We start from the raw sequence: 12,902 nt of genomic DNA, 5'->3' as shown, positions 1-12,902 counted from the left end.
GGATGGTTCAATATATGGAAAACCACCAACATATTCCACTATGTAAACAAACTCAAAGAAAAGAACCACATGCTCATTTCATTAGATGCTAGAAAGCATTGAAAAAATTCAACACCCCTTCATGATAAAAGTCTTGGAAAGAACAGGAATTCAAGGCCCATACCTAAACATAGTAAAAGCCATATACAGCAAACCAGTGGCTAACATTAAACTAAATGGAGAGAAACTTGAAGCAGTCCACTAAAATCAGGGACTAGACAAGGCTGCCCACTCTCTCCCTACTTATTCAATTCAGTACTCAAAGACCTAGCCAGAGCAACCAGACAACAAAAGGAGGTCAAAGGGAGACAAATTGGAAAGGAAGAAGTCAAAATATCACTATTTGCCGACAATATGATCGTATACTTAAGTAACTCCAAAAGTTCCACCAGAGAACTACTAAGTCTGATAAACAACTTGAGCAAAGTGGCTGGATATAATATTAACTCAAACGAATCAGTAGCCTTCCTCTACTCAAAGGATAAATAGACTGAGAAAGAAATTATGGAAATGATACCTTTCATAACAGTCACAATAACATAAAATACCTTGGTGTGACTCTAACCAAGCTAGTGAAAAGACTGCATGACAAGACCTTCAAGTCTCTGAGAAAAGATATTGAAGAAGATCTCAGAAGATGGAAAGACCTCCCATGCTCATGGATTGGCAGGATTAATATAGTAAAACTGGTCATATTGTCAAAAGCAATCTACTGATTCAATGCAATCCCCATCAAAACCCTACTCAATTCTTCAGAGATAGAAAGAGCAATTGAAAATTCATTTGGAATAACAAAAAATCCAGGATAATCCTCAACAATAAAAGAACTTCTGGGAGAATCACCATTCCTGACCTCAAGTCCTCAAGCAGTATTACAGAGCAATAGTAACTTAAAAAAAAAAAAAAAACTATATGGTATTGGTACAGAGACAGGCAGGTAGATCAGTAGAACAGAATTGAAGATCCAGAAATGAACTCACACAACTATGGTCACTCGATCTTTGACAAAGGCGCTAAAACCATCCAATGGAAAAAAGATATCATTTTCAACAAATAATGCTGGTTCAACTGGAGGTCAGCATGTAGAAGAATGCAAATCGACCCGTTCTTATAGCCCTGTACACAGCTCAAGTCCAAGTGGGTCAAGGACCTCCACATCAAGCCAGATACACTCAAACTAATAGAAGAAAAAGTGGGGAAGAGCCTCGAACATATGGGCACTGGGGAAAATTTCCTGAACAGAACACCAATGGCTTATGCTGTAAGATCAAGAATTGACAAATGGGATGTCATAAAACTGCAAAGCTTCTGTACGGCAAAGGACACTGTCATTAGGACAAACAGCACCCAACGGATTGAGGAAAGATCTTTACCAATCCTCCATCTGATAGAGGGCTAATATCCAATATATACAAAGAACTCAAGTTAGATTCCAGAGAGCTAAATAACACTATTAAAAATGGGGTACAGAGCTAAGCAAAAAATTCTCAGCTGAGGAATATCGAATGTCTGAGAAGCACCTAAAGAAATGTTCAACATCCTTAGTCATCCGGAAATGCAAATCAAAACAACCCTAAGATTCCACCTCACACCAGTCAGAATGGCTAAGATCAAAACCTCAGGTGACAACAGATGCTGGCAAGGATGTGTAGAAAGAACACACCTCCATTGATGGTGGGATTGCAGACTGTTACACTCTGGAAATCAGTCTGGAGGTTCCTCAGAAAATTGGACATTGTATAACCTGAAGACCCAGCTATACCTCTCTTGGGCATACACCCAAAAGGTGCTCCAACATACAAGAAGGGCACGTGCTCCACTATGTTCATAGCAGCCTTATTAATAATAGCCAGAAGCTAAAAATAACCCAGATATCCCTCAACAGAGGAATGGATACTGAAAATGTGGTACATTAACACAACGGAGTACTATCCAGCTCTCAAAAACAATGACTTTTGAAATTCATAGGCAAATGGATAGAAGTAGAAAATAACATCCTGAGTGAGGTCACCCAATCACAAAAAAATCCCCACACATGGCATGCACTCACTGATAAGTGGATATTAGCTCAAAAGCTTGTGTTACCCAAGATACAATCCACACACCACTTGAAGTTCAAGAGGACCAAAGTGCAGATGCTTCAGTCCTTCTTAAAAGGGGGAACAAAAATATTCATAGGAGGGGATATGGTGACAAAAGTTTGGAGCAGAGACTGAAGGATTGGCCATTCAGAGTCTGCTCCACCTGGGATCCAGCCCATTTATATACAGCCACCAAAACTAGACAATATTGATGATGCCAAGAAGTGCATGTTGACAGGAACCTGATATAGCCATCTCCTGAGAGGCTCTGCCAGAGCATGACAAATACAGAGGCAGATGCTTGCAGCCAACCATTGAACTGAGAACAGGGTCCCCATTGGAGGAGCTAGAGAAAGGATTGATGGAGCTGAAGGGGCTTGCAATCCCATTAGAACAACAATGCCAACCAACCAGAGCTCCCAGAGACTAAATCACTACCCAAAGAATACACATGGCTCCAGCTGCATATGTAGCAGAGGATGGCCTTGTTGGGCACCAATGTTAGAAGAAGCCCTTGGTCCTGCCAAGGCTGGACCCCACCCTCCCCAGTGCAGTGGAATATGGGGGGGGGGGGTGTGAAGGAGGGTTGGGGAAAGGGAACACCCTTATAGAAGAAGAGGAGGGGGATGGGATAGGGGGTTTCTGGTAAGGAAATCAGGAAAAGGAATAACATTTGAAATGTAAATAAAAGATAGCCAATAAAAACAACAACAAAACCAAAAGCTCCCCAGACAAAAGCCTGCAGAGGCCCATAAAAGTGTTGTAGAAGCACATTCATCACAGAGTTGTTTATGGTGGTAAGGAGCCATATGTCCATCACTAGGGGGACACGGAAGTACACCTGAATTAATAAATTATCATTGTAAGTAGACAGCATGAAGAGAAATGAACTATGGGGTGAGAGAAATGGCTCAGCTATTAAGAGCCTTTGGTACTCTTGTAGAAGACCCAGGTTTGTTCCTCAGCATCCTTAGGACAGCTCACAAGTAACTGCCTGGGACTCCAGCTTCCAGTTCCAAAGCCTTCCTCTGGCTTCCATGGCTACTACACACAGGTGGTGCACATACTTCTATGCAGGCAAAACGCTCATATACTCATAAGTTTTTAAAAGGGAAGTAATGAGCTAGATAGTGTGTTAAACGTTTTTAAAAGTAATACAGCGACTGAGATTTATACCTGAGGGGAACTTATATTTACAGCTCTGATTTCACTCTGCTGTAAACTTACAATTGTTGAATAACAGTTACTATTTTCTTTCCCAATATTTAGGCAACATAAACACACAGAAGAGCCCTGCCTTTTGTCGTTGTATATTGTAGGGAGCATAGGGAGTCCCGAGTGAATATTTACTGCAGACCTGGGCAGAGCCACAACAGGGACCAGGGTAGATGAAGCTCAGGAAATTGACAGACCTTGTTGGTCTCCATATGGACCAGGCTCAGAGCTGGCAAAACCGTCTTTCTATGGTGTAAGTGGGAAACTTGGCAACTGCACATTGCTCTGCTCGTGTTTACAGCCTTAGGCTTCTGACATACAGAGACCTCCTAACCAGACTAGCAAACCCTTCTCCTGGGTTGTGCATGATAAACACATCGGGTTCCAGGTTTGCGATTAGTAGATGGGACTCCATTACAGTGTACAGCCCACCTGACCCCCCAGCTTTACCAAATGTGTCAGTCCTTTCTTCATTCCCTCACCTGCCCGTGAGTCAGGATTCTAGACCCACACCAGACGGGTCCTGACACTATGTACATGTGTCAGCGGGGGTCCCGATAGCAATGTGACAATGAGAAGAGAGAGAAGATGCCGAGTTAAGTACCCCCTAAACAGAGGTAACAGTAAAACAAAGTATGACTCCTAAAAGTTCAGAAATACTAATCTTTTAAAAAGATGTCCGATACTTACAGAACTCCTGGTACTAAAGATCGAATATATTGTGCTTTTCATGGAGTATCTGTGGAGGAAAAGACAGGACGTGAATATTAACAGCAGTTTCTACCTGACATATGAGAGACTCTACACATGGTCTGGGGATACCCAGGCTTCTAACAACTCTGCCCTCCCTGGGAAGTGAACCTAGAGCTAAAGTAAGGTCAGTGACCAGTACCCTTCAGTATGGCTGGTCAGGGTGTGCTCAGTTTGGGAGGTGTTAAAATGGCATGAGAGGCAAGTCCCCTTCCTTATTCATATTGGATTTTGAAACATGACCCTGACTAGAATGGAAATCACTATGTAGCCCAGGCTAGAATGGAAATCACTACGTAGCCCAGGCTGGCCTCAAATTCCTGGAAGCCCTGCCTCACTCCCCTGAGTGCTCGGATTTGGACACCCAGTTGCCATAGTCATTACCGGTATTTGGTAGAACAAATACTACTGGGTGTATTAGCCTTGACTCGTTCACCTAATGAACTTAGCTGGGATTTAGAAAACCAAAGACTGGAGTTTCAGACACCAGTAGTTTTCATCTTAGAGTACTAGAAATAAAACCTTTAAGTCCACGTTCATGATCATTTTTATACTATTCATTATCCGGGATACCTTAACTTCAGCATATCTCATATGCCCATCTCAAGAGGCATTGTAGACAAGGAATATAACATGAGCCACTGTGTGCATGTAATTAAACTATCAAGTAATCACAAAGGACAAGAAATGACAAAGTTCACCTTCTTAATATATTCAACCCTAAATGTAATAAAATAACGATCAGTAAAATTCCTGAAATCTGATGTATGACATTTAAAATTCATCTCCATCTGAAGTGTATTTCAGAAGCTCACAGGTCACACGTGGCTGGAGAAGCTCATGAAACTGTAGAGAACAATTGTTTGTATTTGTTTGTACGGGTGTGACACCTGTCAATAATAAATCTCATCACCTAAGGCTTAGGCAGGAAATAGGTGGAACATCCAGGAGGCAGAAAGAATTCTGGGGTAGAGCAAGGTGAGGTGAGGCAGTGAGGGAGATTTTCCCAGGAAGATGTGATGAAACAGATACATACTACCTGAGCACAGGTAACCAGCCACATGGCAGAATGTAAATCAGAATAAATGGGTGAATTTATGATCTAGGTGGAGAAGAGCCTAGCTATATGGCCAAGTTATCGGTAAATATATTTTGACCCTGAATCTTAATTCTGGGAGCATGGACCTGGGAGATAGACCCAGACCTAACTTCTATATAAAACATCTTAATATTTTTCTGCCTTCCCTTCAGTTTGATAATCCATTTTACATCTACTCTGCATATTTAATTGCATTGGAATGAGTCCACTCCTAAAATTTGTAATGAGACTGACGCCCTCATCTGGTGTGTCTGAAGACAGTTACAGTGTACTTATAATAAATAAATAAATCTTTTTTTTTTAAAAAGAAGGAAGAAAAGAAAGAAAAAAGAAACAAAAAGAAAGGGAGAGATAAAGAAAGGAAGAGAGGGAGAGAGAGAGAGAGAGAGAGAGAGAGAGAGAGAGAGAGAAAGAGAGAGAGAGAGAAAGTAGGAGGTTGGCTGGAGAGATGGCTCAGGGGCTAAAAATATATATTGCTCTAACAGAGAATGGGAATTCATTTCCCAGCACCAATAGTGGTTAGCTAAAAATTGACTATAGCTGGGCAGTGATGGTGCACCCCTGTAGAATGTAGTTTCGGCTCCCCTACTTTAAGCTCTGGGCAGGCTGTGCTACCACCCCTGCCCAGGTTCCCTCCATCTGTGGATGGAACACACACAGACACACACAGACACACACAGACACACAGACACATATACAGACACACACACACACACACAGACACACATACAGACACACACACACAGACATACACACAGACATACACATACACAGACACACATAGACACACAGACACAAACACAAACACAGACACACACATACACACAGACACACACACACTCACACACACAGACACACACAGACATACACGCAGACACACACAGACATACACACAGACACACAGACACACACATACTCACACACACAGACACACACATACTCACACACACAGACACACACATACTCACACACGCAGACACACACATAGACACACAGACACACACATACTCACACACACAGACACACACAGACACACACACAGACACACACACAGACACACATACAGACACACACATACACACAGACACAAACACACAGACATACACACTCACACACAGACACACACACAGACACACACACACAAACACACACACACACAGACACATGCACACACACTCGCACACTTACATGCAGACACACACAGACACACATACAGACATACACACACACACTCACACACAGACACACAGACACACAGACACACACATACACACAGACACAAACATACACACACACTCACACACACAGACACACACACAGACACATAAACATACATAGACACACAGACACACAGACACAGACACAAACATACAGACACACACACACAGGCACACACACACATACACACAGACACACACACAGATACACAGGCACACACACACAGACATACACACACAGACACACATACACACAGACACACACACAGACACACAGACACACACACAGATACACAGGCACACACACAGACATACACACACACACACAGACACACACACACACACGGCTTAATTATGTTTCTCATATCCCGCCAGCTATCCCAGGCCCACTTGACCTATGGACACTCCACCCAAGATCTCACAAGGCAGATGGCTCCTTCTCCCATCACTAACCCCCGAGCTTGGCAAATGCTTTTCTCCTCCCCTGTATCTGCTAGCCTGCCTGCAGGGCAAATTGGAAGTTCTGCCTATTCTGCCCAGCTCATTGGCTGCTAGCATCTTTATTGATCAATCAAAAACCAATCAGGGAACAGGACCTACAGTGCTCACATGCGGATCCCCAATCAAAACGTCAGAACCATCCTCTACATATACCTTTAAATCCTAACACTCAGGAGTCAGAGAGATTTCTGTGAATTCCAAGCCAGCTAGGTCTATAGAGTGAGTTCCAGGGCAGCCAGGACTACACTGAAAAATCCTGTCTCAAAAACAAACAAACAGGGCTGGAGAGATGGCTCAGCGGTTAAGAGCACCCGACTGCTCTTCCAGAGGTCATGAGTTCAATTCCCAGCAACCACATGGTGGCTCACAACCATCTGTAAAGAGATCCGGTGCCCTCTTCTAGTGTATCTGAAGACAACTACAGTGTACTTATATATAATAAATGAATAAATCTTTAAAAAAAAAACAAACAAGCAAGCAAACAAACAGTAAGCCAAAATAAAAAACTGCCTATAATTTCAGCTGCAGGAGATCTGACACCTCTAGCCTTTATGGGCACTGTGCTCGCATGTACCTATATCATGTCCTACACATATACAACACATATAATAATACAAATAAATCTGTCTTGTAAAAACCAAAGGGAGCAGAACAAAACCTAAAGCCCAAATACATAGATACAAATATCCTAAAGTAAATATTGAAGATTACTGATTTAGATGGAATTCAAATAGGCAGGGACACAAACCATAACGAGCTGGATTTATACTAAGTAATTGTTAATTAGGAAAATCTACAGATGAAGCACATTACAAATATTAAAGAGAGTAAATCATATCATTATTTCAAGAGATGGAGAAAACGGCAAGCTTTTGTGTGACTTAATAATTTAAAGGGTCTTTAATGCAAGAGATTGCCTACACAGCAATGGGGCACCTGCCCTCCACTCAGCAGAGATATTGCTCAACTTGGAACGTGAGTTGCCATTCCATCAGAAAGCCTGAGTAAGAGGAAAACGTCACTTGGAGGTACTAGGAAATAAATAATAAAAAGTAAAATAAAATCGTCGGCTGGAGAAGAGGGCTTGAGGCATAGCTCAGAGATATAGAGCATCTGCTTAGCGTGTCTCCCTAGGTTCAATCCTGAGTGTAAAATAAACCGGGGTGGTTGGGAGATATGACATTTAATATCAACCTGACAATCAAGAATCACCTAGGAGACAAGCTTCTGGGTCTGCCATGAGGCAGTTTCTCCACTAGGTTAATTCAGGCAGTAAACTCCACCCTAATTGTGAGTGGGACACTTTCATGGAGGGGAATTGAGGACATCCTTACTGAATAGTAAAGAAGCCAAGGGAGGTGGGCATCAGCACTCGTCTCCCTGGGTTCCCTAGCAGAGGATACAATGTGACCAGATGTTGCGAGCTCCTGATGTAACGCTCACACTGTGAAGAAATAAACCCTGACTCATTTAAGTTACTTTTGTCAGGCTCTACGTCCTGGCAGCAAGGAGACAAACGAATGCAGGGGAGCAGTGAAAACGGAACCCATTTCTGCAGAACATGCAAATGGACACAAGATGCTCATGTTAACAGGGGAATTTAATATTCCTAAGGATGTCATTTTGAATCATTGTAATTCCAATTTAAAAACAAAAGAATTTTTCATATACTACTTAATAGCCTCTTTTCAAGTTCATGTGAATATGTACGGGTCCCAGGGTGACTAGGACCTCTGGTCATAGAATGGAGGACCTTCCTGGGAGGGATCCAGGCTTATGAAGTTACGGCGCTAGAATGTAGGACTGATTCAGCACTAGGTACGCTTGTCAATGGAACACAACAGGACATTTAGCCCAGAAACAGATTTAAGACTGGTGTGGGACAGATAATATATGCCCAATCAACTGAGAAAAATAGGGAACACACACACACACACACACACACACACACACACACACACACACACACACACATAGTGCTGGTTTCAAAATGTATCTAGGAACCAGAGAGATGGCCCAAGGGTCAAAAGCATGGATTACTCTTCTAGAGGAACAGGATGAGATTCTTAGAACCCACATGGTGGCTTACAAGTGTCTTTAACTTCAGTTCTTAGGGTATCCAGCATTCCCAAACTCAAAAAAGTTTCAAAATAGATCTATATTACATAGAAAAAGGAACCGAGTCCCTAGTTTTACTTAGGAAAGTACCCATCTCCACTGGAATAAAGAAATCATCAAATGCCAAAACTGCAGCAACTGAGACATCTTAATCAGTTGTGTTTGCAATTCCAGCACCAGGCAATGCTTCATTTCATAAACTCGCACAGACATTCTGAGAGGCAGAGCAGAGCAAGTTGGAATCACAGAAGTGCGGGTAAGGAAAGGAACGGAGAATAAAATGTGGGTTGGTTATGTGACCTCTCTAAGACAGGAACAGGGAAACAGAAGAAAAACAGTCGGTCAATATCAGGTCACATCTAGTCTAAGGACAAAAGCAGTCAAAGTCCTTATGGTACCGACTGAAACTGGATTCTTCAGGCATTTAACAAAAAGTTAAATTCTCTCCTGATTAACCTCTTGACTTTGGTCAGGTAACGGGGACATTCTCGCCTCTGTTTTGGTTAATTCTGTTTGGCCCAGCACAGAAGCTCATGTCCAAACTAAAGCTTTCTATGATTTTTATTTAACAAACATGGTTAAAAACACAATGTTTGTGAAAGAAAAAACTTGAGGCAGGGAAGAATTTAAGCTACACAAGTCATCTTCCAAAATAGCTAACAATGAAACAGTCTGAAATCCACCTTGTTAAATTTTGGGGAATCTATCCTTTGTCTTTTTCAAGTGCCCTTTGAACTTACGGCCCCATGCATGTCTAGCATAAAGCTATACCCCAGACCCTAAATTTTATCCTTTAAAAAAATATTAGGGCAGGGTAGGTAGCTTAGCTAATAAAGTGCTAGGAGGACCTGCGTTCAATGCCAGGAACCCACACGCAATCAAAACCCAGGCACAACTCTAACCTCACTAGAGGTCACATTGTTGGTTAGGGGTCACTGGATAGCTAGCCTGACCAACAATGTGAGTCCCAGGCCAGTGAGAAAACCTGCCCCAAAATAAAAGTAGACAATGGCTAGGCATGATGGCACGTTTTTAATCTCAGACTTTGGAGGCAGGGACAGATGGATCTCTGTGAGTTTGAGATCAGCCTAGTCTACATAGTGAGACCCCGTCTCTAAATAAATAAGTTAAATAAAGGTGAGCAGTGCCTAAGGCACAGCAGCCCTAACTTTTCTCTCTGCAGATCAATACTTTGTATGGGAATTATATGTCCTTACATTTATATAGCATTTCTGTTTTACCTGGCACTTCTCCCCAAATCACACTGCTTCAGCCCTAGCATGGAAAGGGGGAGGGGGAGAGAGCTGTGGAGGAGGGAGGGAGACTTTAGCATTCCTTTACTCATGAATATGGGTAATTCAGGAATGACTAGCTGTAGCTGTATCTAGCGGTAAATCCATTTTTATCATCTAACCATACCCAGAATGCTTTTCTCTAGTAGGGCAAAGGTAGCAGTAGATGCAGCATAGACTGTATTGCTAGGAGACATCTAATGTATTTGCTACCTGGTCCTTTTAATCATCATTGGTGAGGTCTCTAGTGTTTAGAACAAATGAACAAAGTTTCAGTAGGGCTCACAGTCTCCCTGCGTTCCCAGGCTGTCCTTAGGGGGTCTCTGCTATCCTGGGGCATTCACTGTGTTCACTGAGTGCCTGAAACATAAGGCCACACCACACTCACAAAACATGGTATCTTCACCATCAAAGAAAGGCTTACGAGTTATCACAGTGCCTTTGCTCTTACTCACTGACCTCTGCACAACGGGTACTGTTAATATTTAATTTAGCACTTTTAAGATTATTTTTTTAAATGTGTATTGTATCTTGCATTTCTATACACAATGTGTATGCACTGTCCACAGAGGACAGAAGAGGTACCAAATCTTCTGGCACCGGAGATACAGAATGTTGTAAGCCAGTGCTCTTAACTATGGAGCCATCTCTCCAGCCCCTATATTTGATTTTCAATGAAAAAAATTTTTTTTTAACAGAGTCTGACTATAATCCCAAGTTTGCTTTGAATTGTTGGCCCCCTGAATTCTGGGACTCACATGCACCAACTCACATGATACACCCCTTAGGGAAAAAAGAACCCCTCTCTCCTTGTAAGGAAAACTTTACAGTTGTTTGATTTGTCATTGTTGTTGTTTGTGGTTTTAGTTTTTGATACAGGGTTTCTCTGTGTAGCTCTGGCTGTCCTGGAACTCACTCTGCAGACCAGGCTGGCCTTGAACTCTAAGATCCTCCCAAGTACTAGAACTGAAGGCATGTTCCACCACATGCCTGGCTCATTGAATCCTTGTTGGCTGTGTTAAAGGTTAATTTTGGGGAGAATAATTCTTATTTTTATTTAGCATTCTTGAAGAAAATAATTTTCCAGTTTACAGTTTCTTTTTTTCTTTTTCCTGAGATAGGGTTTCTCAGGACATCCTTGGAACTGGCTCTGTAGACCAGGATGTCCTCAAAACTCACAGAGATCTGCCTGCCTCTTCTTCCAGAGTGCTGGGATTAGAGGCATGGGCATCACTGTCTGGCTTAAGGTACATTTTAACCCATGTGAAACCTACAATATTTTGATATCCTTTTCGAGGTAGTGATTACTGAATCCTGAACCATCATACCTGCTTTAAGGATCTCTCAGAATGTCATAACATCTTCAGTATCTAAATCAATACTCTAGATGGAAGTTAATTTCTTTACATTTACACAGTATTGGGGGGGGAATCACTCTGTTTCAACTCTTTAATATAAGTCAAAAGTAATGTGCCCTTCCCTAGCCATCTCTGGTTCTACTTTGGGGAGGAACAAGGGTACAGGTACAGGAAGAACTTACGAATTCATCTGAGAAAGGAGAACTGGGCTTCAACACCCAGCAAACTGAAAAGAAAAAGAATAATAGTGTATGGTAGGATGAGCCCTAAATAAATACATTACTTTCATACAAATGGATATATATCCATCTGTCTCTCTAATATTCTTTTAAATGATCTAAGGCAGCAGCAACGTGAAGGTACCACAGAACAGCATTTGAGGGCTGACCAGTAGCTCATCTCCTAGAGGGAACTCAGGCCATCTGCTGGGGAGTCGGGGAACAAGCAGGGGTCTTCAAGGCCAGTGGCCCAGGATGCATCTTTCTACCTCCACACAGCCAAGACACAGCAGCTCAGCCAGAGCAGCAGCACCGCCTCCACCTGCCGGCCTAACATGGCGCCAACTCCTCCTCTAAGCAACCGCTTCTGCTGCGCCTGCAGGACTAGCACTCCCCCAAGGCTTCAGTTGGTTGGCCGTCGCGTGGTCGCGTGCGCAGCGACGCTGGGACAGAGAGCATCAGGGCAATCACGCGCGGGGGTAGGGAGCGGTCTCTGGGCTTACCCTGAAATTTAGCTACTGGGTGAACTCATGAACCTAATTTTCAGTACAATAACTTAATCTTGAAAAATCCGAGGTGACCTAGTAAAAGAGAAATTATAAGTGATTTTCGTTTTGGTTTTCTATGTAGTCTCCTGTAGCTCAGACCAGCCCCTAACACTGTATAGCCTAGGATGGCCTTGAACTGAGGAACTGAAGGAGTAATCAAGAAATGTTACTTACTGGCTTGCTCCCTGGGGCTTGTCCCGCATCCTCTCTTACACAGCTCAGGACCACCTGGCCAGGAATGGCACCAGCCACAGTGAGCTGGGCCCTCTCATATCAACGAAGCAGATGCTTCCAAGACTTGCTCACAAATCAATCAATCTATAGAGTACTTCCTCGGTTGAGATTACTTCTCCCCAGGTGCTTCACATTTGTGTCAAGTTGACAAAAGCTAACCAGGGCAGTAGGCATGAAACTCTCAAGTAATTTGCAAAATACTATATCTAATTAAAAAAAATAGAACAAAACT

General features: G+C 42.6%; 1 protein-coding gene across 21 annotated transcripts in view; it reads right to left on the bottom strand.

Moving 5' to 3' along the window:
- Window positions 1–12,902, bottom strand: part of Catspere (catsper channel auxiliary subunit epsilon) — a 155,390-nt gene that overhangs the window by 123,626 nt on the left and 18,862 nt on the right. For 18 of the 21 annotated variants that reach the window (XR_010057299.1, XR_005492667.2, XM_039091446.2 and 15 more), the window contains exons 1-2: window positions 12,158–12,325; window positions 4,026–4,074 (exon numbers count right to left, since the gene is read on the bottom strand). Coding sequence is in view for 19 of the 21 variants with exons in the window: in XM_039091446.2 (XP_038947374.1) it covers window positions 4,026–4,074; window positions 12,158–12,225 (117 nt within the window). In the remaining 2 variants the exon portion in view is untranslated. Of the gene's footprint in view, window positions 1–4,025; window positions 4,075–12,033; window positions 12,326–12,902 lie in introns of those variants that run through there. The other 3 variants (XM_039091442.2, XM_039091444.2, XM_039091441.2) reach the window with 3 other exon arrangements.

Source organism: Rattus norvegicus, chromosome 13 (assembly GCF_036323735.1).
Source record: "Rattus norvegicus strain BN/NHsdMcwi chromosome 13, GRCr8, whole genome shotgun sequence".
NCBI classification, from domain to species: domain Eukaryota; kingdom Metazoa; phylum Chordata; class Mammalia; order Rodentia; family Muridae; genus Rattus; species Rattus norvegicus.
Note: the sequence above shows the minus strand (reverse complement) of the source record. Positions and strands in the feature narration are given on the sequence as shown.